This window comes from Heterodontus francisci, chromosome 2, assembly GCF_036365525.1.
Source record: "Heterodontus francisci isolate sHetFra1 chromosome 2, sHetFra1.hap1, whole genome shotgun sequence".
NCBI classification, from domain to species: Eukaryota; Metazoa; Chordata; class Chondrichthyes; order Heterodontiformes; family Heterodontidae; genus Heterodontus; species Heterodontus francisci.
In genome coordinates, this window is record NC_090372.1 from 139723255 (window position 1) to 139750697 (window position 27443).

The 27443-nt window shown below is 42.1% G+C and overlaps 1 protein-coding gene across 2 annotated transcripts in view; it reads left to right on the top strand.

Annotated features, from left to right (window-relative positions):
- ezh2 (enhancer of zeste 2 polycomb repressive complex 2 subunit) overlaps positions 1-27443 on the top strand; it is an 89353-nt gene that overhangs the window by 37744 nt on the left and 24166 nt on the right. For both annotated transcript variants that reach the window (XM_068011373.1, XM_068011382.1), the window contains exons 7-12: positions 3520-3622; positions 12509-12672; positions 16868-16959; positions 17410-17650; positions 22940-23106; positions 26308-26402. In XM_068011373.1, the coding sequence (XP_067867474.1) occupies positions 3520-3622; positions 12509-12672; positions 16868-16959; positions 17410-17650; positions 22940-23106; positions 26308-26402 (862 nt within the window). The remainder of the gene's footprint in view (positions 1-3519; positions 3623-12508; positions 12673-16867; positions 16960-17409; positions 17651-22939; positions 23107-26307; positions 26403-27443) is intronic.

Consider the following 27443-nt stretch of genomic DNA (forward strand, 5'->3'; position numbering starts at 1 on the left):
CTCAATCAACTTTAAAAATGATTTGCCCTTAACAAGTTCGTGCTGGCTTTCTTTAATCACATTTTTCCAAGTGACTGTTAATTTTGTCCTGGAATATCATTTCTAAAAGCTTTCCAACCACCAAGGCTAAATTGTAGTTGCTGGGCTTATCCTTACACCCTTTTTTTGAACAAAGATGTAACATTTTCAATTCTCTAGCACCATCCTTGTATTTAAGCAGGATTGGAAGATTATGGCCAGTGCCTCTGCAATTTCTACCCTTACTTACCTCAGTATTCTTGGATGCATCTCAGCTGGTCCTGGTGACTTATCAAATTTAAAAACAGCCAGCTTTTCTAATACCTTCTCTTTATCAATTTTTAGCCCATCCAGTGGTTGGGCTACCTCCCCTTTCACTGCAACTTTGGCAGCATCTTCTTCCTTGGTAAAGGCAGATGCAAAGAACTCATTTAGTACCTCAGCCATGCCCTCTGCCTCCATGCATAAATCCCCTTTTTGGTCCCTAATCGGCTCCACTCCTCCTTTTTACCACCTTTATACTATTTATATGCAGATAGAAAATTTTTTTGTATTCCATTTAATGTTGGCTGCCAGTCTCTCCTCAGAATCTCTGCTGCTCTTGTATTTTTTTAAATTTTTATTTAGAAATACAGCACAGGCCCTTCGGCCCACCGAATCTGTGCCGACCAAGAACCACCCATTTATACTAACCCTGTAGTAATCCCATACTCCCTACCACCTACCTACACTAGGGGCAATTTACAATGGCCAATTTACCTATCACCTGCAAGTCTTTGGCTGTAGGAGGAAACCGGAGCACCCGGCGAAAACCCAGATGGTCACAGGGAGAACTTGCAAACTCCGCACAGGCAGTACCCAGAATTGAACCCGGGTCCCTGGAGCTGTGAGGCTGCAGTGCTAACCACTGTATCTTTTGTCATTTCCCCTCTGAACTTTCTGTATTCAGCCTGGTGTTCTCTCGTATTATCAACCTGATAGTTGTCATATGTATCCTTTTTCTGCTTCATCTTGCTCTCTATCTCTTTCTTCATCCGGGGAGTTTTGACTTTGTTTGTCTTAACTTTGCCATTCGTGGGATTATACCTTGACTATACCCAAACTATCATCTCATTAAAGGTAGCCTTTTGTTCATTTACAGTTTTGCCTGCCAGTTTTTGATTCCAATTTACCTGGTGCCAATAAGTCTCATTGCTATTTGTTGGACTTTGCTGTATGCAAATTGAGCACTGTATTTGTTTACATTGCAGCAATGACTACACTTCACCAGTACTTCATAGACTGTGAAGTGATTTGGGGTATCTTTAGGTTCTGAAGGTTACCATATAATCATTCATTGTCTGAAAGGTAACAGTTTGATGAATATGCAGTGAGAAATTTTAAGATTTATAGTTAATAAAAATCCCTCTAGGGAAAAAGATGCATCAAAGAATAGCATTGTATGGATAAATTGCTTAAGTCTAAACAAACAAGAGGCAGCACCTCAAAGTTAGGGCTGACAATACTAAAGACCACCAGGGAAGGGCAATAAATGTAACCACAGCAGCATTTCCCGTTCCTGTAAAGCACTGAAGGAAACTGACCTCCTTTGCACTGTTTGTAATTTCTGACTTGGTGCTGTTTGGAACGGTTTTGTCATGTATTTTTTACAGATTTTTATGAAATAAACCATTATTTTAAAAAAGCTGTCTCTGAATTGGCTTGTTAGAAATAAATTCAGGTGTGTGGTATGAGAGGAAATGGTGCAGCACAGAAAGTTGAGGTAGGAAACTGAAGTGTTGTAATCCCACTGGTCAGTGCTTGGGTGCCCTTTTGTTCTTTAAATGTGTGTATGTATAAATAATTTGGTCTTGGGTGCAGGGAGAGTAAACTCCAAATTTGTTGACCGGTCACAAATGGGAGATAAGGGGTGTGGTTTGCAAACTGTAAAAGGCTTTAGAAAGACCGAGGTTAGCAGAATGGGCATACAGCTGCAAGATGTTATGTATGGGGTGTACATTTTGTGAGGAAAAACGAGGCATACTTAATGGAAAAGTGCTGAAGGATGTGGATGAACAGGGGGGCTTGTGGGTTCAAATAAATGATTCCCAGAAAGTTGAGTGCAGTGAAATAAAAATCATATGAAAGCTCAACAGCAATTTATTTTTTTGAAAGGGGCATAGCATTCAAGTGCAATACTATAATAAATTTATACAAAGTTTAGTTTGATCCACAGTTTTGGTGTGGAAATGATAAAGCCATGGATTCACTAGGGTTGAGAAATCAGTTATGAGGGGAAAGTAGTGTTCTGGAATGGTTTTCACTTGTTACATGGAGGATTTTAAAATTCTGAAGTGTTTCCTAGAGTGACTAGGGAAAGACACTTTCCTCTGGTTCAGAAGTCCGTGATGAGGGGGTCATCACTTAGATTGAGTTTTTTTTTTACTTTATCTGGTTAGTTATCTTATTGCTGATTGTGGGACTTAGGTGTGAACATTTTGACTGCTTTGTGTCCTACATAATGGTGCCTACATTTCAAAAGTGCTTGATTGAATCTTCTGTGACATCCTGACAGACTGAAAGTTGCTGTATAAATGAAATTTTGGTCATTGTGCAGCATAGTCAGAACATATTTGCCACAGGTTATGAGTTCAGATAGAGTCTGCTGCATTTTGAAGGAAAATTGGATAAATATTTGTAGCAAATGATGATGCAGGCCCCTAGGAAGAAAGTGGGGGCAGTGCGATTAGTTTTAGATTGTTCAAGCAAAAAGCTGGTATAGGCAATGGGCTGAATGGCTACCTTCTGTGACATAGAACCATAGTTTATGTTTGCTCTAGTGCAAACTTTGTCTTAGAAATTCATATCTTATATTTTTGCTGGTTTCTTAATGTTCTGAAGTAGCTGAAAGTTGTATCTCTAAGAAATCCTATCTGAAATGTAACTTTCGGGAAGCAAGATTTAAAGAAGGATTGGCGAGTTGTCTTGAAGCAGAGGGGAAAAAAAGGGTTTTAGTTCTTTCTAAAGAACTCACTGATTTTTTGAATACTTGAATAAGCTTGTTTTAACTTATTTTATGGACTTGATGTCTTCACTTGTTAGTGGATTTGCTGTTAACAGTATAATTTTTTTTATTAGAGATACAGCACTGAAACAGGCCCTTCGGCCCACTGAGTCTGTGCTGCCCAAGAACCACCCATTTATACTAACCCTACAGTAATCCCATATTCCCTACCACCAACCTACACTAGGGGCAATTTACAATGGCCAATTTACCTATCACCTGCAAGTCTTTGGCAGTGGGAGGAAACCGGAGCACCCGGCGAAAACCCACGCAGTCACAGGGAGAACTTGCAAACTCCACACAGGCAGTACCCAGAATTGAACCTGGGTCCCGAGAGCTGTGAGGCTGTGGTGCTAGCAACTGTGCCGCCCCAAGTCTGGTGTTCAGTTTACTTTAAATACTATATTTTTATTGCTATAGTTTTTCATATCTGCAATCATTGGTTCCTTTGTCCATAGTTAAAGAATGTGATGAAGGGAAGAAAAAGCCCTGTGACAAGATCTTTGAAGCAATTTCATCCATGTTCCCAGATAAAGGTACACCAGAAGAACTGAAAGAAAAGTAAGTAACTTAGGTTTTTTGTCATGGAAGTTACATAATTGAGTTTGCACTGATGGCATGTTTTTTGGTTGTGTCCAGTTGGTTCTTGAAAGTGAATACAAATTTTAAAAAATAGCTACCTCGTGTCAGTTTAACTTAATTGTTTATGTAAAGTGCCCAAATTGTCAATTAAATAATTTTAAACAATTCAGTTGTAGTAAGATGAATGAAGTGGAATAGTGTACATTGCCTATTGGGCAGATATTTAGAACTAAATGTAAATGTTAAGACCGGGTGAGAAAGGTGTCCAGGTTTCCCTTTCAGCCTTCACCTGGTCTTACTGTAACAGGATTTAATTTTAAACACATCCCGTGTTTTGAGCACCCCCTTGTTGAATCCTTGTTCACTGCTTTCCAATTTTAAGGCAAAGAAATGGGCACAAAGAGGCTTTCTTAGGTTTAAAGAAGAAAACTGAAATTTTATTAAAACTTAAACTTAACTCTAATTCAATTAACACCTACAGATACACTCCGAGCCCCACGCTAGCATGCATACACGATACGCACATGCAAGTAGAAACAGGAAAGAACAGAAGAAAAATAAAGTGGAAAGGTTTGAGGCAATATCTGAAGAGTTTGTTACGGTTCTTCGAGCTCACTGTAGAGTCCTTTTGCAGGTTGATCTTGCTTTTCGTTGGGACCCGGTATTCTTTTTAAACCTTGTTCACTGTAAGAGACTTTTCTCTCTCTTGGGGTTCATGTGTCTTCAGTTCTATGAGAAAGAGATGGGAGCAGATAGGAGAGGCTGTGGCAAGCCAGCCACGAGAGGTCTTTTCAGTCCAGGAGCCAAGAGCTTTCTGCCAGTTCAAACCCTGTCTCTACAATTTAAAACTCCCCAAGTTGGTCAGCAGAGTAGTCACGTGACTGGTCTAACAACTTCTGGCTTTGTGTAGCAGGTGAGTCAGGGAATGGTCCTTTGTCTACAAATACTGTCTGTTAATATTCAAAAATGTCTTTTCAGCCAGGAGGCTTGGCAACCCCATGTATCAGGCCTTCTCTTCCGGCAACAATTTGAAATTTAATGTCCATGTGCCAAAATTAATATGCCTCGTTCTTGGCAGGTGGGTGCCTGCATGAGAGTATACAAGAAATTTACTAGTGTTTCACTATACTAATGAAGCTACAACACAAGACTATGTGCATGCTAAACAACAGAAGCAGGATGCTATCGACAGAGCAAAGAAATCCCACAACCAACGGATCAGATCAGCGCTCTGCAGTCCTGCCACATCCAGTTATGGTCGACATTGAGACAACTAACTGGAGGAGGAGGATCCATAAACATCCTCAACCTTCATGATGGCAGAGGCCAGCATGCCAATGCAAAAGACAAGGCTGAAGCATTTGCAACTATCTTCAGCCAGAAGTGGCGACTGGATGATCCATCTCTGCCCCCCTCCTGTGGTTCCTGCATCATAGATGCCAGTCTTAAGTCAATTCAATTCACTCCATGGGATGTCAAGAAATGGCTAAAGGCACTAGATGCAGCAAAAGCTATGGGCCCTGACAACATCCCGGCCGTTGTATTGAAGACTTGTGCTCCAGAACTAGCCGTGTCCTTGGCCAAACTGTTCCGGTACAGCTACATCTACCAGACAATGTGGAAAATTGCTCAAGTATGCCCTGTCCACAAAATGCAGGACAAATCCAATCCGACCAATTACCACACTATCAGTCTACTCACAATCATTGAAGCGATGGAAGGTGTCATAAGCAGTGCTTTTAAGCAGCATTTACTCAGCAATAACTGCTCACCAATGCTCAGTTTAGGTTCGGCCAGGGCCGCTCGGCTCCAGACCTCCTTATAGCTTTGGTTCCAACATGGACAAAGGAACTGAATTCCAGAGACTACCCTTTACATCAAGGCAGTATTTGACTGGGTGTGGCATCAAGCAGCCCTAGTGAAATTAAAGTCAATGGGAATTGGCAGGGGAAGGGGAACTCTCCATTGGTTGGAGTCCTATCTAGCACAAAGGAAGATGGCTGTGGTTGTTGGAGGTCAATCCTTTCAGCCCAGAACATTGCTGCAGGAGTTCCTCAGAGTCGTGGCCTTGGGCCAACTAACGCTAGTTGCTTCATCTTTTTGGCTGCCACTTTCGGATCTGAAAAATACCTAGTCTACCTCGCCTTTACAGGGTAATATATCTCAAAAATTTGAGCACTAGTTGAAGCTAGCTGTTTCAGACTGCTACTATGCAGTCGCAACACTAGTGGTATTTCTCACTAACGGGATGCTGGTGTCAAGCCAAAAAGACATTCTGCCTTTCTCACAAATGAGTAATGTGGTACATGAATGCCAGTACGAAGCCGAGTACATAGGCCGTACGTCCCAACGACTGGCGGATTATATGAAACAGCACGTCCCATTGGCTGTTTGCAATAGGCAGAGTACTGACCGTACTCAACCAGCCCCTACTTGCAAAACTCAGAACACGGTGTATAACGTTAGATGTGATTCTGTGATTGGTCAGCACTTGACAATCCTGAGTGTGCTAAGTATTACACTAACAGCCAATTGAAGATTATCAGTCAGGCTCTCAATGTGGCTCACTTTTATGCTTGCTAGAAGCTATATACATTTATAGGCAGGGACCTGTCCTTTGCAGGAAGAAGGAACATGCCCAGGCATTGCCCCCTTTTTAATTAAGCAAAAGTGTGGGGAACAATAGTTCCCTGGTACATTCTCCATGGCAATGCCTCAACCAATCAGCACCCTTTTTTCATACAGTATAACTTGTTGCTCCCTTTGAAGTTTGGCATTCTTGCATCTGTCCTGAGTGCAAGCTGAAAAGCTTTTTTTTCTTTTTTTTTAGCAATACTTCCAAAACTGCAAGTGGAATCACTGTTCCCTTGAGCAGCATTGAGGTGATATTCAGGAATTTTCTAGATAACATCAATGTGAGAGCACCATCGAAACCACCTTTTCTGGTCAGCTAGGATTGGGCAATAATTGCAGCCTTGTCTACAATGCACACACTGAACAAGTGAAAACAAAAAGATGCAAAATACCCCAAGCCCAAAATGGCTCCCTTTATCAATACTTTAACACAACATAAATTTGCATTTATGTAATGCCTTTAACGCAAAAAAAAAAAAGTCCAAATGAGCTTCACAGAATAGCATAAAGCAAAAGAATTTCAAACGTGGAAGGGAGATGTAACTAGCAGTGACCAAAAGCTTGATTGTAGGGATGTGCTTTTAAAAAAGACGACTGCACGCATCAGTTAGATTTAGATAATGGGATTTGCACAAAAGGATGGATTCAGTGGAACAAATGGGATTGGGTGAGGTGGGGAGGGGGTGGAGAAGGAAGAGGAAGGGAAATTATGTACAATTCTTGGTGTGCATTGCAGGTCACCAAATAGATTAAATTAAAGGAAGAGATCTGCAAGCAGTACAGACAAAACAAGGCAATAACTGGATGATTTTAACTATTCCATGATGCACTGAAATAAAGGCAATGCATGTGGTCAAGGTCGGGAACACTTAAAATGCATTCTGGACTTTTTCCTGGATCAGTATTTTTCTAATTCACAAAGGGAGAAGAATTGTTCAATACATTTGCAGGGAATGAATTGGAGCAAAATACTGATGAAAGCAGACCAATTGGTAAATAGAAACTACAGCATAATTGCATGTAGTGTAATAATAGAGATGGATAATGAAGCGTCAATGACCGTGTCAGACTGAGGAAGAAATACAAAGTTCAAGTATGTAAAAGGGATTTGGCCTATATTAATTTGGGAGAAAAGTCACTAAACTGGTTAACGGATCAGAAGTGGGAAATCTTCAATGAAATGGATAAAGTACCAAATAATTGCCACAAAGCAAAAAGAGGGTACCTCAAAGGAAAGGTGTGTGCATAAATAAAGATTAAAATGAAACCAATTTAAAATGAAGACATATAAAATTAGGGCTAAAAATAATAGGTAATAAGAGTAATACAGCTCAAATGGAGGCCAATCTGCTAATCGTGCTTGTGCCGAGTCTTTGGTAGAACCATCCAATTTATCCCATGACCCTGCTCCTGCTGCTCCAAAACCCTATAAATTTCTTTCCCTTAACATTCAAAAGAGAATTGGATAAATATTTAACATTGAATCTGCTTCCACCACTCTTGCAGGTATTTATTCCAGATCATAACTAGCTGTGTTTTATTTTTTTTTAAAGTTTCCTTGTGATGCCTCTAGTTCATTGGCCAATCATCTTAAATTTGTGTCCTCTGGTTACTGATCCTTCTGTCACTGGAAATTGGGTAAAGAAAAAGAAACTATCGATCGCTGAACCTTTCCTGCTCTGGTGAACAACCCTGGCTTCTCCAATCTTTTCACATAACTGATCGCTTTCCAGTAAATTTCTTATGCGCCCTCTCCAAGGCCTTGACATCCTTTCTAAAGTGTGGTGCCCAGAATCGAACATAATGCTCTAGCTGAAACCTAACAGGCTTTTATAAAAGTTTAGCATAACTTCCTTGCTTTTGTACTTTATGCCTCTATTAATAAAGCCAAGGACCTGCCACCTTCAAAGATTTGCGTACACATACCCCCAGGTCTCTCTCTTTTAAAATTTTACCGTTTAGTTTGTATTATGTCTCCTCGTTCTTCCTACCAAAATGCATCACTTCACACTTCTGTGTGAAATTTCATCTGCTAGGTGTCTGTCCTCCTAAAGTCTGTTCAGTATTTGCTACAAGTCCGAATTTTGTGCCTTGTGCAGACTTTAAAATTATGCTTTGTTTATCCAAGTCCAGGTCATTAATAAACATAAAAGCATTGGTCCTAATACTGACCACCCCTAGGAAACACTACTGTATACCTACCTCCAGTCTAGAAAAACGAGCTTTCACCACTGCTCTCTGCTTTCAGTCCCATGGCCAAGTTTGAATGTGTACTGCATCTGCCCTCTTAATCCCATGGACTTTAATTATGCTAACAAGTCAATTATGTTGTACTCTGTCAAACGTCTTTTAAAAGTCCATACACACGTCACCTGCACGATCCTAATCAGCCCTTTCCATTTCTTCTTCAAAGAACTCTATCTAGTTAGTCAAACGCTAATTGCCTTTAATAAATCTGCACAGACCATAATGAATATGAAAAAGCCAGCAGATAGTATGAAATGGAAATAACAAGGGCTTAGTAAGTATATTTTAAAAAGTAGGAACAGTTATAGAGCATAGGACCATATGGGATGAAGGGGAGAGTTTTTATTCATGGGATGTGGGTGTTGCTGGCTAGGCCAGCATTTATTGTCATCCCTAATTGCCCTTGAGAAGGTGGTGTTGAGCCGTCTTCTTGAACCGCTGCAGTCCATGGGGTGCAGGTACATCAAGCGGTGCTGTTAGGAAGGGAATTCCAGGATCCTTGACCCAGCGACAGTGAAGGAACGGCGATATAGTTCCAAGTCAGGATGGTGTGTGGCTTGGAGGGGAACTTGCAGGTGGTGGTGTTCCCATGCATCTGCTGCCCTTGTCCTTCGAAGTGATAGAGGTCACTGGTTTGGAAGGTTCTGTCGAAGGAGCCTTGATGAGTTGCTGCAGTGCATCTAGTAGATGGTACACACTGCTACCATTGTGCATCTGTAGTGAAGGGAGTGAATGTTGAAGGTGGTGGATGGAGTGCCAATCAAACGGGCTGCTTTGTCCTGGATGGTGTCAAGCAGCTTGAGCGTTGGAGCTGCACTCATCCAGGCAAGTGGAGAGTATTCCATCGCACTCCTGACTTGTGCCTTGTAGATGATGGACAGACATTGTTTCTGATCAATGGTAACCCCCAGGATGTTAGTGGGGGATTCAATAATGGTCATACCATTGAATATCAAGGGTAGATGGTTAGACTTTTTTTTGAGATGGTTGTGGCCTGGCAATTGTGTGACGCAAATGTTACTTGTCACTTAACAACCTAAGCCTGAATGTTGTCCAAGTCTTGCTGCATCTGGACATAGGCTGCTTCATTATCTGAGGAGTTGCAAATGGTGCTGAACGTTGCGCAATCATCAGCGAACATCCCCACTTCTGACATTGTAGAGGGAAGGTCATTGAAGCAGCTGAAGGGGGTTTGGCCTAGGGCACTATCCTGAGGAACTCCTGCAGTGATGTCCTGGGATTGAGATGATTGACCTCCAACAACCACAACCATCTTCCTTTGTGCTAGGTCTGACTCCAACCAACAGAGTTTTCCCCCAATTCCCATTGAATCCAGTTTTGTTAGGGCTCCTTGATACCATACTATGTCAACTGCTGCCTTGATGTCAAGGGCAGTCACTCTCACCTCTCCTCTGGAGTTCAACTCTTTTAGTCCATGTTTGGACCAAGCCTGTAATGAGGTCAAGAGCTGAGTGGCCTTGGCGGAACCCAAACTGAACATCAGTGAGCATGTTATTGCTGAGCAAGTGCCGCTTGATGGCAGTTTCGACGACCCCTTCCATCACTTCGCTGATGATCAAGAGTAGACTGATGGGGCGGTAATTGTCCGGGTTAGATTTGTCCTACTTTTTGTGCACAGGACATAACAGGGCAATTTCCCACATTGCTGGGTAGATGCCAGTGTTGTAGCTGTACTGGAACGCCTTGGCTAGGGGCACGGCAAGTTCTGGAGCACAAGTCTTCAATATTACTGTATCCAGTGCCTTCAGCCGTTTCTTGATATCACATGGAGTGAATCGGATAGGCTGAAGACTGGCATCTTTGATGCTTGGGGGCCTCGAGAGGAGTCAGAGATGGATCATCCACTCGACACTTCTGGCTGAAGATGGATGCAAATGCTTCAGCCTTGTCTTTTGCACTGATGTGCTGGGCTCCCCCATTGTGAAGGATGGGGATATTTGTGGAGCTGCTGTCTCCTGTTAGATGTCTAACTGTCCACCACCACTCACGACTGAATGTGGCAGGACTGCAGAGCTTAGATCTGATCTGTTGGTTGTGGGATCGCTTAGCTCTGTGTTTTGCATGTGGCTTCTGCTGTTGGCATGCAAGTAGTCCTGTTTGTAGCTTCACCAGGATGATATCTCATTTTTAAGTAGGCCTAGTGCTGCTCCTGGCATGCCCTTCTGCACTCTTCATTGAACTAAGGTTGGTCCGCTGGCTTGATAGTAATGTTAGAGTGGGCCATGAGGTTCCAGATTATGGTTGAATAAAATTCTGCTATTGCTGATGGTCCACTGTGCCTGAGCTGCTAGATCTGTTCAAAATCTATCCCATTTAGCATGGTGGTAGTGCCGCACAATGTGATGGTGGATGAAGGCACAGTAATTGTCGGATAAAGATATGGCTGAAATATTTATTCTGCATTGATTTTTACAAACTAAAATGAAAATAACACAAATGCTACAGGAGCAGCACAGTGGCGCAATGGTTAGCACCGCAGCCTCACAGCTCCAGCGACCCGGGTTCAATTCTGGGTACTGCCTGTGCGGAGTTTGCAAGTTCTCCCTGTGACCGCGTGGGTTTTCGCCGGGTGCTCCGGTTTCCTCCCACAGCCAAAGACTTGCAGGTTGATAGGTAAATTGGCCATTATAAATTGCCCCTAGTATAGGTAGGGGAATTGAGGGAAGTTAGGGGTGTGGTAGGAATATGGGATTAAGGTAGGATTAGTATAAATGGGTGGTTGATGGTCGGCACAGACTCGGTGGGCCAAAGGACCTGTTTCATTGCTGTATCTCTTTTTTTTAAAAAAAAAGGACGTAGAACAATTGCTAGACAGCTGACTAAATGTTCCAATTGTACGGGAGCCTTGGTTAAACCCCATCTGGAGTATTGTGTTCTGTTTTGGGCACCAAATTTTGAAAGATATTGATTGGCCTTGGAAGTGATACAGCACAGATTCACCTGATTGACACCAGAACTTAAAGGATTAAATTATGAGGATAGATTGTATAAAGCTGGCTTGTAGTCTCTTGCATCTAGAAGGTTGAGGAGTGATCTAATCAATATACTTAAAATGATGATTTGACCAGGTCGATACAGAAAAACTCCATTCTCCTCTGGATGGACCTAGAACAGCAAACTGACAATCATATTTGAGTTAGGCCATTTGAGATTGGAATCGGGATGCACTTTATCTCTCAATTTAGTGAAAATCTGCAGCTTGCTCCCCAAAAGGCTGTGGATGCTCGGGCAATTGAAATTTTCAACACTGATAGATTTCTGTTAGGTAAGGGTATTAAGGAATCTGGGACAATGAATGGCAGCTAAATAAGAGTTGAGTTACAGATCAGCCATGATCTGATTGAACAGGCTAAATAAGCTTAATGGCCTACCCCTGTTCCTATGTTCCTATTGTGACATAGTTTAAATGATGGAGACAAGTCTACTAAATGGTGAAATTAAGTATAATTGGTTAGGCAACTTCTTCCAACTTGCATCAAAAATGGACCTTTCATATACCATGATCCCAGCTAGCACCTCAGTTCTTCCAATAAGGAAGTACAGGTGAAGGAATTTAAAATGAAATGGCTTGTAGCAAAGCCATCTATAATGTACATCTTCACTGTATGCACACAATTCTTGAATTATTAATTAGAATGAAATTATTTCAGCCACCTGACACAACGCCTGCATGAGTGTAGCAAGGTAGTGTTCTTTGCAAATTGACTTATCATTGAAATGCTATATTATTTTGGGATTATATCATGTCATTTAATGCCCTTCCTCGGAAGGGAACTGACTGACTGACTCATCCAACTATCTCTTGCACAACGTGGATAGAGATCTGTGCATTGATTCACAATTGTACTGAAAGAACTGTCCGGTTTTTCTGTCAGCCTGGGATTACTCTTTCAGTATGTTGGGGGCTTCACTGGGAGCAATAAAAACTCCAGAATGAAAGCACTGCAACTTGTTTTTTTTAAGGTACAAAGAATTGACAGAACAGCAACTTCCTGGAGCACTTCCTCCAGAGTGCACACCAAATATTGACGGACCAAATGCTAAATCGGTTCAACGAGAACAGAGCTTGCACTCCTTCCATACTCTGTTCTGCAGGCGTTGCTTCAAATATGACTGTTTCCTACATCGTGAGTACAATATTGTCTTGGCTGAAATGTGTATGTGTAACATACTAATAAATGTTGCATACATATAAAACATGCAACTATCTCAATATTCTGTTAATGGGTGGGGTGTAATTAAAATAAACACATGACTTAGTGTTTGCTGAACATGTTTGCAGCATTAGGATGCTGACCAATGGTTGATCTGGTGCAGTGTACCAATTTTTAAAAAAGGTCTAAAGTTCTCATAACTGTTCGAAGTAAATTAGTATAAAATACATTGTTGTTAACTGGGGGGGAGGTTTATAGAAGTAAGACAGTTATAACATAGGAACAGGAATAGGCCATTCAAACCCTTGAGCCTGTTCTGTTCTTAATGGAGAATTTGTCTTGTTGAAAACCTGTTGCAGAATCTCAAACCTACTCCTCTCTGTTATTGGCTCCTACATGAACCATTACCATTACCTCTGGTTGCTCAGCTTTCCTTTTCAAAATCTTTTATATTCACTTTGTCCCAAACACTGGCACCTGGGTACCAATATACCTTTCGGGAACCTGGATCATGTCTACTTCCTAACTATAGACTCCCCCACAGTCATTCGCTCTTCTTACTGCCTGTAAGGCAATATAAAATAAAGAAAACAATTCTTAAGTGGGTGCTGGACCTGGGATTATATATGCACAAATTGTTGAAGGTGGCAAGGCAGGTTGAGACATTGGTTAATAAGGCATACTGGATCCAGGACTTTACAAATGGAGGCAGAGAGTATAAAAGCAAAGAAGTTATGGTGAACCTTTCCTAAAACACTGGTTCAGCCTCAACTGGAAAATTGTGTCCAATTCTGGCCACCTTTAGGAAGGATGTGAAGGCATTGGAGAGGGTGCAGAAAAGATTTAAGAGAATGGGTCCAGGCATGAGAGACTTCAGTTACCTAAATAGATTGGAAATGCTGGGTTATTCTCCTTGGAGAAGAGAAGGTTGAGAGGGATTTGCTGGAGGTGTTCAAAATCATGAGGGATCTGGTCAGAATAGATAGTGAAACCGTTCCCATTAGCGGTAGGGTCGAAAACCAGAGGACATTGATTTAAGCTGAATGACAAAAGAACCAAAGGTGACATGAAAAACCTTTTTTTACACAATGATTGGTTAGGATCTGGAACGCACTGCCTGAGTATGGGTTGGTGGTAGATTCTACTGCAGCTTTCAAAAGGGAATTGGGTAATTTATTTGAAGAAAAAATTTGAAGAGCTATGGGAAAAGGCAGGGGAGTGGCTCTTGCAGAGAGCTGGCACGGACACTGCGGGCTGAATGACGACCTGCTCTATTGCAACCGTTCTATGATTCTGTAGTGTTTCCCTCTTGGGTAATTACTTGCTCCCCAGTGCCTTTATAATCACCCATAATTATGCTAAATAGTCACCTTTTTTATGCACATCATTGTTTCCTAAACAGGAACACCTGTTGGACAAATCCAGCTCCAGTGATGATTACCTTTCTACCCTCGCGTGTTGCTTTTTGCCTTGTCTGCCAATCATCACCGATCCTCCTTTACCTTCTTCTCTAATTCTAGCAACCCATGGATTCCACCTTTCTAATGTATCTGATCCAGAAAAATGTCTTCCTCTTGAATGTTGTGGAGTTTGTCTAGTTGACACCCAAGTTTGCAACTCTATGCTCAATGAATACAACCTTCGTACACTTCATACTCATGTGTATTCACCCTGCCTGATAATGCAGCTCCACATCATGCTTGCTGCATATCAGGCCAGACGTTGATCTTGTCATACCTATTTATATATTTCATCTAGCAGATATTTAGCCCAGATTTATTTACTACATTAATTACTATCTACTCAGTTTAATTATTTTTATTTGATCAGTTTTGAAAGTCTTTGTCCTATCCCCAAAACTATTGTCATAGTTGTACAGCATAGAAACAGGCCCTTCGGCCCACCGCGTCCATGCCGACCATAATGCCTATCTATACTAATCCCACCTGCCTGCATTAATTCCATATCCCTCTATGTCTTGCTCATCCAAGTACCTGTCCAGATGCCTCTTAAATGTCGCTACTGTTCCTGCCTCCACCACCTCAGGCAGCTCATTCCAAATACCCACTATTCTTTGTGTGAACAATTTACCCCTTTGATCCCCTTTAAACCTCCTCCCTCTCACCTTAAATCTATGCCCTCTAGTTTTAGGCACCCCTACCATGGGAAACGGACTCTGGCTATCTACCCTATCTATGCCTCTCATAATTTTATATACCTCTATCATGTCCCCTCTCAGCCTCCTTCGCTCCAGGGAAAACAGACCCAGCCTATCCAATCTCTCTTTATAACTCAAGCCCTCCAAACCAGGCAACATCCTTGTGAATCTTTTCTGCACCCTCTCTAGCTTAATCACATCTTTTCTGTAGTGTGGCGACCAGAACTGCACACAGTACTCCAAATGCGGCCTAACCAACATTATGTACAACTGTGACATGACGTCCCAACTCTTGTACTCATTGCCTCGGCCAACGAAGGCAAGCATGCCATACGCCGCCTTCACCACCCTGTCTACCTGTGTTGCCACTTTCAGGGAACTATGTACTTGCACCCCAAGGTCTCTCTGCTTAAGAACACTCCCCAGGGCCCTGCCATTCACTGTATATATCCTGTCCTGGTTTAACTTCCCAAAATGCATCACTTCACACTTCTTGAACTGCTGCAGTAAGTGTGGCGTAGGTACACCCACAGTGCTGTTAGGGAGGGAGTTCCAGGAATTTGACCAAGTGACATCGAAGGAACAGCAGTTATAGTTCCAGGTCAGGATGGTGTGTGGCTTGGAGGGGAGCTTGCAGGTTGTGGTGTTCCCATGCATTTGCTGCCCTTGTTCTTGAGGTCATGGGTTTGGGCGGTGCTGTCGAGAAAAGTGTAGTCATGTTGATCTGAAATGTAACATTGATCTCAATCCCTTGGTATCAGCATGGACAGAGCTCATCATTAGTCTACAATTTGCTCTAGTGCAAGAGGGTCTTGATAGAAATGATGACTTTTAGCTTTATTTTCAGTTCCACACACAGTGACGGGTCCTTAGTCGGAACCTCAACACATAACCAAATGGGCTGGGGTCTGTCATAAATGGATGGGCTTCACCCCTGCTAGATTCATAGCCCAGGAAAATTTGACTTTTAGAACAAGTCCAATAGGTCTCAGTGCGAGTCCCAAATCGGAAAGTCGGGTCCCAAGGTCTTTTATTGCTTATTTTATTTATTCTCGGGATTTGTACATCACTGTTAACATGGCACTTTGGTGTGCGACTGGAGTCACATATCGGCCCTGACTGGGTGCGGACAACAGGTTTCCCTCTCTAAAAGGGATTAGTGAGCCAGTTGGGTTGCATGACAGACCTTCATGCTCATTTATGTTCAATTTACACAAAATTACATAGAATATACAACCCTGAAACAGGCCATTCGGCCCAGTAGGTCCATGCTGACAGTTGAGTTTCACTTGAGCCTCTTCCCAACCTGCCTCGTCTAACTCTATCAACGTTACTCTTTGCCCTCAAACACTCATCTAGTTTCCCCTTAAGTGCATCAATACTATTTTGCTCAATTACCCCCTGTGGTAGAGAGTTCCACATTCTCACCAACCTCTGGGTAAAGAAGTTCCTTACTGATGCCAGATTTTTAAAAACTGATTTCAAATCTCAAAATGGCATGGCGGGATTGGAACTTATGGGGGGGAAGTATTATGCTTTCCCGCGTGGCAGATTTGGAGGTGGGGAGACCATAAAATCAGGTGGGGAGGGGAAGTGGAGGTGGGGTTAGCCTACTTGTGTAGTAGAAACTGTAAATTAGAGTTCAGATGAATCATTTTTTAAATTGTCATTCTTGCCCCTCTAATTTATTGCATTTTTTTTGGTGGGCAGGAGAAAATAATTGAGTAATTGTCGTGGCTTATACTATGAAAAAGAGGCAGCTGACTGACCTGTTAACAGTTCTAAGTGATGGTGACACGGCATGGAAATGAAAATTAACCTGATTTTTTTTTCCTCCTGATCAGCCTTCCTATCTTGAACAGTTGGTGCAATGTAGGCAGAAAATCATTATTCCTGCCATTCTCCGTTGGAAAAAGAGTTGTTTACTTTTTGGTGAAATCTATTAAAAATTTGGAGTAGACTTCTCAACTTCTCATGGAATTATTGGTGCTAAATTTTTTTCTGATGCAGCTTTTCATGCTACTCCTAATACGTACAAACGCAAAACTCCTGAGACCAGAGCGGAGACAGAACAATGTGGGCCAGACTGCTGTTTGTTTCTGGTAGGAGACTTTTCCATCCCCTCTTAATGTATTAATACTGAAGAAAATTGTAATTTTTTTTAAGGTAACTTCACTAAGAATGGTGAGATAAATGTTATGGGTACTGTAGAGGGTTCACTTGAAAGTTCCCCTCCTGGACCATGTTCTTAACCAAGCACCTATCGCCACCATGGCCCGATGGCATAATTGAAAAAAGACCTTGCAGGGCGAAGGATTATCAGAGCAAGTCTACATTCCATGATAACAGGTTTGTAAAAGAAATAGATTTATGCAACCCCATTTTAATTCTGAGTTCCCATATCACTCCATTTGTGAAACATCTTGGCAGGATTATGTCCAAGGCACTATATAAATGCAATTTTTTGTTGTAAGTGCTCAGCACTTGGGTGCTCAAAATGAATGGCACAAACAAATAAGATTTAGTTTTTTTGTGTGGTTGCATTGTTTCAGGATGGAGCAAAGGACTTTGCAGTGGCCTTGACAGCTGAGCGGATAAAAACACCACCTAAGCGTCCAGGTGGGCGTCGCAGAGGGCGTCATCCAAATAGTACAAGCCGACCCAGTACACCAACAATAAACCCATCTGATGCTAAAGATACAGACAGTGACAGAGAGGCTGGAACAGATACTGGAGGAGAGATAAACGACAAAGATGAAGAGGACAAAAAGGATGATACCACAAGCTCCTCTGGTAAGGGAAAAAATTTTTTTAACAAGACAGTCAAACTGGAAAAACCAGAAACTATTTGCCACTTGTATAGAAAGATAAAATCTTGAATAGCTATAGTCAAACATCAGAAAAGGGAGAGTGCAGATTGAATTGTTAAATATTCCAGAGTTTAAAAAGTTCGGGCTAAAATTAGATTTAGATTTTGCATCAAGGAACTGCTTTTATTTTGCAAGGTGATTGCATTTTGTTAAATGTCTTGCTAGTTCAACCAATCTTGTTGCACAAGAAAGGTATGTTTCCCACTATTTGGCCTATAAAATACACCCAGTAGTGTAATGGCACCTTGATTTGTTAATTCTAACCAAACACATTCTGCCCTTGACCCCTGTGGGACATCCCTTCTCCAGCATTGTAATATTCTCCTTAATCAGTATTGCCATCCTTCCACCTTTCTTTCCTTCCAGTCTTTCTTGGACACCTTGTATCCAAGAATATTTAGTGTCCAGTCCTTTTTTTGGGCCAGATCTCCATCATCGCCACATCACATTTCTACATGTTTATTTGCAGCTGTAGCTCACCAACCTTATTTACGATACTTTTGTGTTTACATGTACTGTAAACATGAATTACACTTACTGGATTCCCTTAGTCTGACCCCACCATACTCTAGTGCTATCTGTCTCTTCCAATCTTAAGTACACCTTGTTTCTCTTTTCTAATGCTACATCCTGATTCCCATTCCCCTCTAATCCCCTTGTAATAAAGGCTAATGTACAATTTGCTTTCCTAGTTGTTTGCTATACCTGCAAGTTAACTTTATGTTTCACGTACAAGAACCCCCAAATGCCTCTGAATACTAAAAGAAAAGCAAAGTACTGCAAATGCTGGAAATCTGAAATAAAAACAAAGTGCTAGAAATACTTTGCAGGTCTGGCAGCACCTGTGGAGAAAGAGAGTTAATGTTTCAGATCCCTAATTGTTCATCAGAACTGACAAAGGTTGGAAATGTAATATGCTTTGAGCAATGAAAATGGGGAGTGGGTGGGGAAAAGAACAACAAAAGGGAAGATGTATGATGGAGATTAATGACAAAGATGTCAGAGCAAAGGCAAAGGGAGTGCTAATATGAAAAGACAAAGCATTAGTCCAGAAAGAGTGTTAATGGCAAATAGTGGGGGGAGGGGGGTTGGGGGCAGCGATCGCAGCCATTGAGGGGTGGTGGGGTTTGGGTTCAATTTGTTTCTTTGTGTTAAATCGAGCAGCACCGTCATTATTACTGGCAGTTGCTTGAGATGCTGCAGACAGTGACGTTTCAATCGATGAGGTTGCATTTGCGCATGTGCCATCTAGTGGTTGTGTTAACAAACATAGCCTTAGTTTTAAAGCCCTCTCTACAGTCCTGGTTATACGATTTGCCAGGACACTTGTCCCAGTGCCGTTCAACTGAAGTCTGCCCCAATGGTACAGCTCCCTCCTTAACCCAGTATTGGTACCTGTGCCCCATGATTCGAGACCCATTTCTCCCACACCAATCTTTGAGCCATGCATTCAACCCTCTGATCTTAGTTGCTCATGGCTGAGGTAGTAATCCAGTGATTATTACCTTTTTGTGGTTCTGGTTTTTATTTTAGCCCCTAACTGCTCCTAGTCCCTCAGCAGAATCTCTTTCTTAGTCCTACCTATGTCTTTAGTATCTACGTAGACCATGACAACTGGATCCTTCCCCTCCCATTCTCAAGTTCCTCTCCAGTCCTAAGGAGATGTCCTTAACCCTGGAACTGGGAGACAACACAGCCTTTAACACTCATGCTTCCGGCAGCAGAGAACCGTATCTGTTTCCCCCGCCCCCCCCCCCTCCCCCCACCTCAACTATACTGTCCTTTGCAACTACATTCACATTTAGTCCCCCCACTTGAATGGTCCCCTGTCCCACAGTGCTGTGGTCAGTTTGCTATTCTTCCTGCAGCCCCTGCTCTGATCCACACAGGCAGCAAGAACCTCAAACCTGTTGGCCATGCAAGGATTGAAGCTCCTCCAGTGCTAGCCTCTGGATCCCTACCTGCCTTAAATGTTATCGCACCCTCCAGTCCCTGACCACCTATCAAATCTGACATAATTATCCTAAGGGATGTTACTACCTCCTGGTAAAAAAGTGTCCAGGTAACTTCCTTCCTCAAAGTGTCCGTATTTCGGACACCAGCTCATCGATTGAGCCAAAGCTCATCGAGCTGTAACTGCTTACTGCAGATGTGGTTGCAGTGGATCACACTGGTATCCACCAGCTCTCACATGTTGCAGCTGCAATGCATGACCTGCCCTGCTACGTATTGTATTTTGTTTCACTAATTAGGGTTTCAAATTTAGAAGTATCACTCAATGATTTGTAGTTAAATAGTATAACTAGTTAGGCTATAAATTTAATACAGTACTTCATATCTTCCTGGTACTAGTTCATTCTACTGCCCCAGTTTAGAGAAAAATAAAAGCAACCTTAAAACTGGCAGCAAGATGGCATGGAACTACCGATACAGGTTATACTCAATCACATAAACAATCAAACAACCATTCATCTGTGAATAGCGAGCCAATCTTTGACAGTGCCAAAAATGTATGTTTTGGAATGTTCTGGTCAATTTAGCATGTCAGACCACCCAATGGCTCTAGAAGTTTACAGCTTCACTAGTATCTTTGTTGGGGCATTGGGCGAGGAAGTACTGAGACTTAGGAACAATTAGAATGAAAAGTTCCCAAATATAAATTAAAAATCCAACACTGGTGAAAGTCCACTTTTACCATAGAGGTTGAACCTAGAAGTTACCTTGGGATCAGCACTTAAAAGGCAGGGGATACAACTGCATTTCTCCCTCCTTCCCCAATTGTGGAGTCACTGGCCATAATCTTCCAGTACTCATTAGGTATAGGTGTGGTGCCAGTGGACTGCAGAATTGCAAATTTTACACCCTTGTTCAGAAAAGGGTGCAAGGATAAGTCCAGCAACTACATACCAGTCCGTTTAAGTTTGGTGGTGGGAATGTTTTTAGAAACAATAATCCAGGATAAAATTAATAGTCAGTTGGGCAAATGTGGATTAATTAAGGAAAGCCAGCACAGATTTAAGGGCAAATTGTGTTTAATTTGAGTTTTTTGATGGGGTTAAGGGGTTGATATGTAAATGGATTTCCAAAAGGCGTTTTATAAAGTGCCACATAGCAGGCTTGTCAGCAAAGTTGAAGCCCATGGAATTAAAGGGAGAGGGGCAGCATGGATACAGAGTTGGCTGTGACCAGAAACAGCGGTGAATGGTGGTTTTTTAGATTGGAAGGTGACGTAAAGTGGGGCTCCTCAGGAGTTGGTTTAGGACCAATGCTTTTCTTGTATTAATGACCTAGACTTGGGTGTGCAGAGTACAATTTCAAAATTTGCAGATGACACAAAAGTTAGAATTGTGAACTGTGAGGAGGATGGTGATAGACTTCAAGAATGCATAGGCTGGTGGAATGGTTGAATGTGTGCCTGATGAAATTTAATGCAGAGAGGTGTTAAGTGATACATTTTGGTGGGAAGAATGAGGAGATGCGAAATAAAATAAAGGATACAATTCTAAAGGGGGTGCAGGAGCAGAGAGACATGGGGGTATATGTGCCCAAATCATTGGTGGCAGGGCAGGTTTAGAAAGTGCTAAAAAGATCTTGGGTTCTATAAATAGAGGGATAGAGTACAAAAGCAAGGAAGTTATGGTGAGCCTTTATAAAACACTGGTTCAATCTCAACTGGAGTATTGTGTACAATCCTGAGCACGACGCTTTAGGAAGGATGCGAAGGCGTTGGAGAGGTTGCGGAAAAGATTTACAAGAAAGGTTCTGGGGACATCAGTTAAGTGGACAGATTAGCGAATCTGGGGCTTTTCTCCATAGTGAAGAGAAGATTGAGAGATGATTTGACGGAGGTGTCTAAAATCATGAGGGGTCTGGCCAGGGTAGATAGGGATAAACTGTTCCCATTAGTGGAAGGGTTGAGAATGAGAGGGTACAGGTTTAAAGTGAGTGGCAGAAGAATGAGAGGTGACATTAGGAAAAACATTTTTACATAGTGGTTGGTTAGGATCTGAAATGCACTGCCTGAGAATGTGGCGGAGGCAGTTTCAATTGTGGCTTTCAAAGGGAATTTGGATAATTATCTGAAGATTTGCTCGGCTACGAGGAAAAGGCAGAGAAATGGGACAAGTCGAGTTGCTCTTGCAGAGAGCTTTCTCAGAGTAGAAATTTCCTCGTAAATGGGGGGGGGGGGGGGGTCGGAGCACTGCAGATGCACCAGTCCTAAATAGTTGTCACAACACTATACTGTGCATTTCATGAATGCATGGAAACTCAGGATTTTTAACAAAACTGCCAATCTTTGGCCACACTGTAGTGTCTCTGTGGCAATTCATATTTACGTGATGGCTCATCAGACAAACGGCTTTGCATATTCAGATAGAGATCAAATATTTATTCTAGTGTCAGATCAGTCTCCGGTTTCTCTATCTTTGATTCTTTGTAAACATTTAAATCTTGTTTTAACTTAAGCAGATAGAGTATTTCAGTATTGGTGCTAGAATTCTTGAATTTTAAAAAATATCTTGTGGTTATAGCAATCATTGTCACTTGTGACACCAATACCCTCTCTTTATTTCATGGGATGTGGGCATCACTGGCAAGGCCAGCATTTGTTGCCCATCCCAATTGCCCTCGATAGCAATAACTGAATTATATTCTAATTACTAGACTACGTTTTTTTTTTGGGCCTTATGAACTGTGGTTGTATGATGGGAGTAACCCTCAGACTAACCTCCGCTTCTTTGAAGCCAGGCTAGAAAGCAATATAACGCGAACTCAAATGCAAACTTTATAAGAAGTTTGTAATTATTACCAGGTCAATATATTCTGTTTCTATCGTGTTTAATTTTAATGAAGGCCTGTGAAGATTGTGCTGATTGTAACTTCTTGCTTTATTTTTGTACCACCAATAAGAAATAAATTGTGAATCTTAAAAATGCACTATGTACCCCCCCCCTCCCCTTTAAAATAAATGGCTTAATTAGTTACCTCGTTTGATTTAGTAACATGTTCATCAGTAGGAATGGTTAAACTATTATTGGGTCTTTTCTACCTTTGCCTACCCCTGCTCAATATTTGAAGCAAAAAGCTAAATTCAGTCTGAATATACAAAATGGCTATTGTGTATACTTTTTTCAGATCTTTCTGAAGTCTATGATTTAGTAAATTTTCTATCCAAAACTTTTTGCTGATTATAAACTCTTCTTTTGTTCAGAGGCAAACTCCAGATGTCAAACCCCTGTTAAGATGAAACTGACATCTGAGCTTTTTGATGTGGAGTGGAGTGGAGCTGAAGCCTCGCTGTTCCGAGTTCTGCATGGCACTTATTACAATAACTTTTGTGCTATAGCCAAGTTATTGGGAACCAAAACATGTGGACAGGTAAAAAAGAAGGGGGAGGGGAGGGACCCTAAAGATGAGTAGAGTCTTTTTAGTAAACAAAATAAATTCTTCAGAAAAACTATTTTGGAAGGAGTGGAGTGTGTCTTCCCAGTGTGTGCTTGTTGAATTGCAGAAATTTTGGGAGTACTTGCACTATCTGCAATTTTCAAGATATTTACAACAATGGATAGTAGACTAGGATGTTTTTTAAATATCCAGTTATGTTGGAGTTTCAGATGTGAAAGCTGTACCCGTAATTCGTTATGTAAGCAGTCATTAAAACGGAGTGGATTGTTAACATTGTGGATCATTAGCATTGAGTGGATTGATGGCTGGTTAGCTTTCAGAAGGCCATATAGGTAGAACTTAAAAACAAAAAGGGGGCTATTCCTTGGCTGGGAGTGTACTACAGGCCTCCAAACAGTCAGGCAGTGGTAGAGGAGCAGATATGTAAGCAAATCTGAGAGAGGTGCAATAATAGGGGATTTCAACTTCCCCTATATTGGAGGGGATAGTATTAGTGCAAAAAGCTTAAAGGGGGCAGAATTCTTCAAGTGCCTCAGGAGAGCTTTTTGAGCCAGCACGTAGAGAGTCCTACAAGAAGAGGGGCGGTACTGGACTTAATTCTAGGGACTGAAGCCGGACAAATGGTAGAAGTGGCAGTGGGGGAACATTTCGGGGATAGTGACTATAACTGTTTAAGATTTAAGGTTGTTATGGAAAAGGACATAGAGGGACCGGAAATAAGAGTATTGAACTGGGGGAAGGAAGATTTCAATATGATAAAACAGGATCTGGCCAAAGTGAACTGGGAGCAGCAGCTTATAGGTAAGTCTACATCTGACCAATGGGAGTCATTTAGAAGGGAAATTGAGTGTTCAGGTGCAGCATGTTCCTGTAAAGGTGAAGAGTAGGACCAACAGGTCAAGGGAACCCTGGATGTCAAGGGATATAGAGGATTGGATAAGGAAAAAAAAAAGGAGGCATATGGCAGATTCAGAGTGCTGAAAACAGCGAAGTCCCTGGAGGGGTATAGAAAGTGTTGGGGAGTACTTAAAGTAATTAGGAGAGCGAAGAGGGGGCATGAAGAAACACTGGCAGACAAGATAAAGGAAAATCCCAAGGCATTTTCTAAGTATCTTAGGGGCGAGAGGATAACCCAGGAAAAAGTGGGGCCCATTAGGGATCAAAGAGGCAATCTGTGCGTGGAGCCGGAGGACATAGGTGAGGTTTTGAACGATTACTTTTCATCTGTCTTCGCTATGGAGAAGGACGATGTAGGTGTAGTGATCAGGGAGGGAGATTGTGATATACTTGATCAAATTAGCATTGAAAAGGAGGAAGTATTGGCTGTATAACAGGCTTAATGGTGGATAAATTCCCAGGCTGCTATGTGAGGCAAGGGAGGAGATAGCGGGGGCTCTGACACAAATTTTCAGATCCTCTCTGGCCACAGGAGAGGTACCAGAGGACTGGAGGATAACGAATGTGGTACCATTATTCAAGAAGGGTAGCAGGGTAATTACATGCCAGTGAGTCTAACATCCGTGGTAGGGAAAGTATTGGAAAAAATTCTGAGACAGGATTCATCTTCACTCGGAGAGGCAGGGATTAATCAGGGATAGTCAGCATGGCTTTGTCGGGGGAGGTTGTGTCTAACAAATTTGATTGAATTTTTCGAGGAGGTGTAGATGAGAGTAAAGCAGTTGATGTAGTCTGTATGGACTTCAGAAAGGCTTTTGATAAGGTCCCGCATGGGAGATTGGTTAAGAAAGTAAAAGCCCATGGGATAGAAACAAGAAATGCTTGTTTTTATTTCAGATTTCCAGCATCCGCAGTATTTTGCTTTTAAAAGCCCATGGGATCCAGGGTAATTTGGCAAATTGGATTCAAAATTGGCTTAGTGGAAGGAGGCAGAGGGTGATAGAGGGTTGTTTTTTCAATTGGAAGCCTGTGACCATTCGTGTACCGCAGGGATCGGTGCTGGGACCCTTACTGTTTGTAGTGTACTTTAATGATTTAGACATGAATATAGGAGGTATAATCAGTAAGTTCGTAGTCGACACGAAAATCGGTATAAATAGTGAAGAGGAAAGCGTTAGACTACAGGACAATATAGATGGGCTGGTAAGATGGGCGGAGCAGTGGCAAATGGAGTTTAATCCTGAGAAGTGAGATGATGCACTTTGGGAGGTCTAACAAGGCAATGGATGGTAGGGATTACAGAGGGTCAGAAGGACCTTTGGGTGCTTGTCCATAGATCACTGAAGGCAGCAGCACAGGTAGATAAGGTGGTTAGGAAGGCATACTGGATACTTGCCTTTATTGGCCGAGGCATATATAAGAGCGGGAGGTTATGATGGAGCTGTATAAAATGCTATTTAGGCCACAGCTGGAGTACTGTGTACAGTTCTGGTCGCCACACTATAGGAAGGATGTGATTGCAGTGGAGAGGGTGCAGAGGAGCTTCACCAGGATGTTGCCTGGGCTGGAGCATTTCAGTTATGAAGACAGACTGGATAAGCTGGGGTTGTTTTCCTTGGAGTGGAGAAGGCTGAGGGGGGACCTGATTGAGGTACACAAAATTATGAAGGGCATTGATAGGATAGATAGGAAGAGGTCAATAACTAGGAGGCATAGATTTAAGGTAATGGGCGGAGTTGAGGAAGCATTTTTTCACCCAGAGGGTGGTTGGAATTGGGAACACACTGCCTGAAGGGGTGGTAGAGGCAGGAACCCTCCCAACATTCAGGGAGTATTTAGATGAGCACTTGAAACACCATAACATACAAGGCTACGGGCCAAGTGCAGGGAAATGGGATTTGTTAGGACGGGTGCTTGATGGTCGGCGCAGTCGCGTTGGGCCGAAGGGCCTGTTTCTGTGCTGTAAAACTCTGGGTCTATGACTCTAAGAGAAAATGGATCCAAAACTGACTTTGGTGTCTTTATGAAATGGAAACAAAATTACAAAAATAAGAAAAGAATTCCAATGCAGTGATGCTAATTTAGGGGAGTTCCAATCGCTATTGTAAACCAGTCAGAATTGATTTTGATTCAACATCACCTGAAGGAGTAAATTTGTATTTTGCCATGTATTCGTTATTGTGTGCTGTGTTTCTTAGGATTTAAGTATCGCCATGTTTAATTTAGTGCTGCATTTAATAAGAGTACAGCATTGAGACTGGCTATTGTCTTGTTCAGGTGTATGAGTTTGCAGTGAAAGAATCGAATATCATGGCCCGTGTCCCTGCGGAGGATGCTGATACACCCCCAAGAAAAAAGAAAAGAAAGCATAGGTGAGGATACTGTTAGTTAAGCATTCTTGATGCTTAGATGAATCTGGGATTTGCTTGTTACCATGCTAAATTAAACTTACCAGACTCACTTTTTATCTTTGCAGTACTTTGTCCCTATGTCATATGTGCAACAAAAAAAGCCTATGAAAGATTAAAATTTTAAAATTTATTTTCCAAACACTCTGAAACCCACCTAGATTTTGTCCCAAATAGAAATGCTACAAAGTATGGGCCAACTAATTAAAATGCTAAATCTGACCACTAGTGTCAACTGTTGACTGCTGCCAAGTCAGTCGTGCATTCACAGCTGGTTTAGAATTTCCTGGTATAGGCAAGTCTAAGGATTCCATTGGTACTGATGGTCAAAATCAACAACCTCAACTGTTTCTCAAATTTTAAATTTGACATTAAAGAGAGAAAATTGAAAATGATGCATTAGAGTTAAGCTTAAACATTCTCCCAGTTCACGGTCTCTGACTTCCAACCTATTGTTGCCCCAGTTTAGAGAAACTCTCTCCTCCAACTGCTGCCCCTCCATTCGGTTCACAGAAACTCATACCCCTTCAACCCAACCAGTTCATGCTAGTGTTCATCCCCCTTTTCTTGCATCCTCTCCAACCCTCCATTTATGTTCCCATTCTCTCATCCTGTACAGGTTCATACTGGCACACATCTGGTCAGCATAGTTCTGTGGCTTCCACTTTCCCAGTGCTGCTCTTGAACCCCTCCTCACCCCACTTTTGTGCCCATATCCTCCTCCCAGAAGGACCACTCTGCATTGCATGTCCTCCTCCTCAGTGCTGCTCTTGGACCCATTGCTAAGCCAGTGTCAGGGATTTCTGCTGGCTAATGCCACTGCAGTTTTGAATGCTGCTGTACCCTGTTGGGACCTCGTGTTGTTGCAAGAGTTCCCAACTGTGCCGCAGTATTTAAAATCAATAGCAACAGGAGGTGAGAGTTGCAGAGCTGTTCTGTGGAGGTGGCCCAAGAGTGCTGCTGACTTTCATTTGCAGATGTGTGCATAATGCTCAAAGTGCTGAC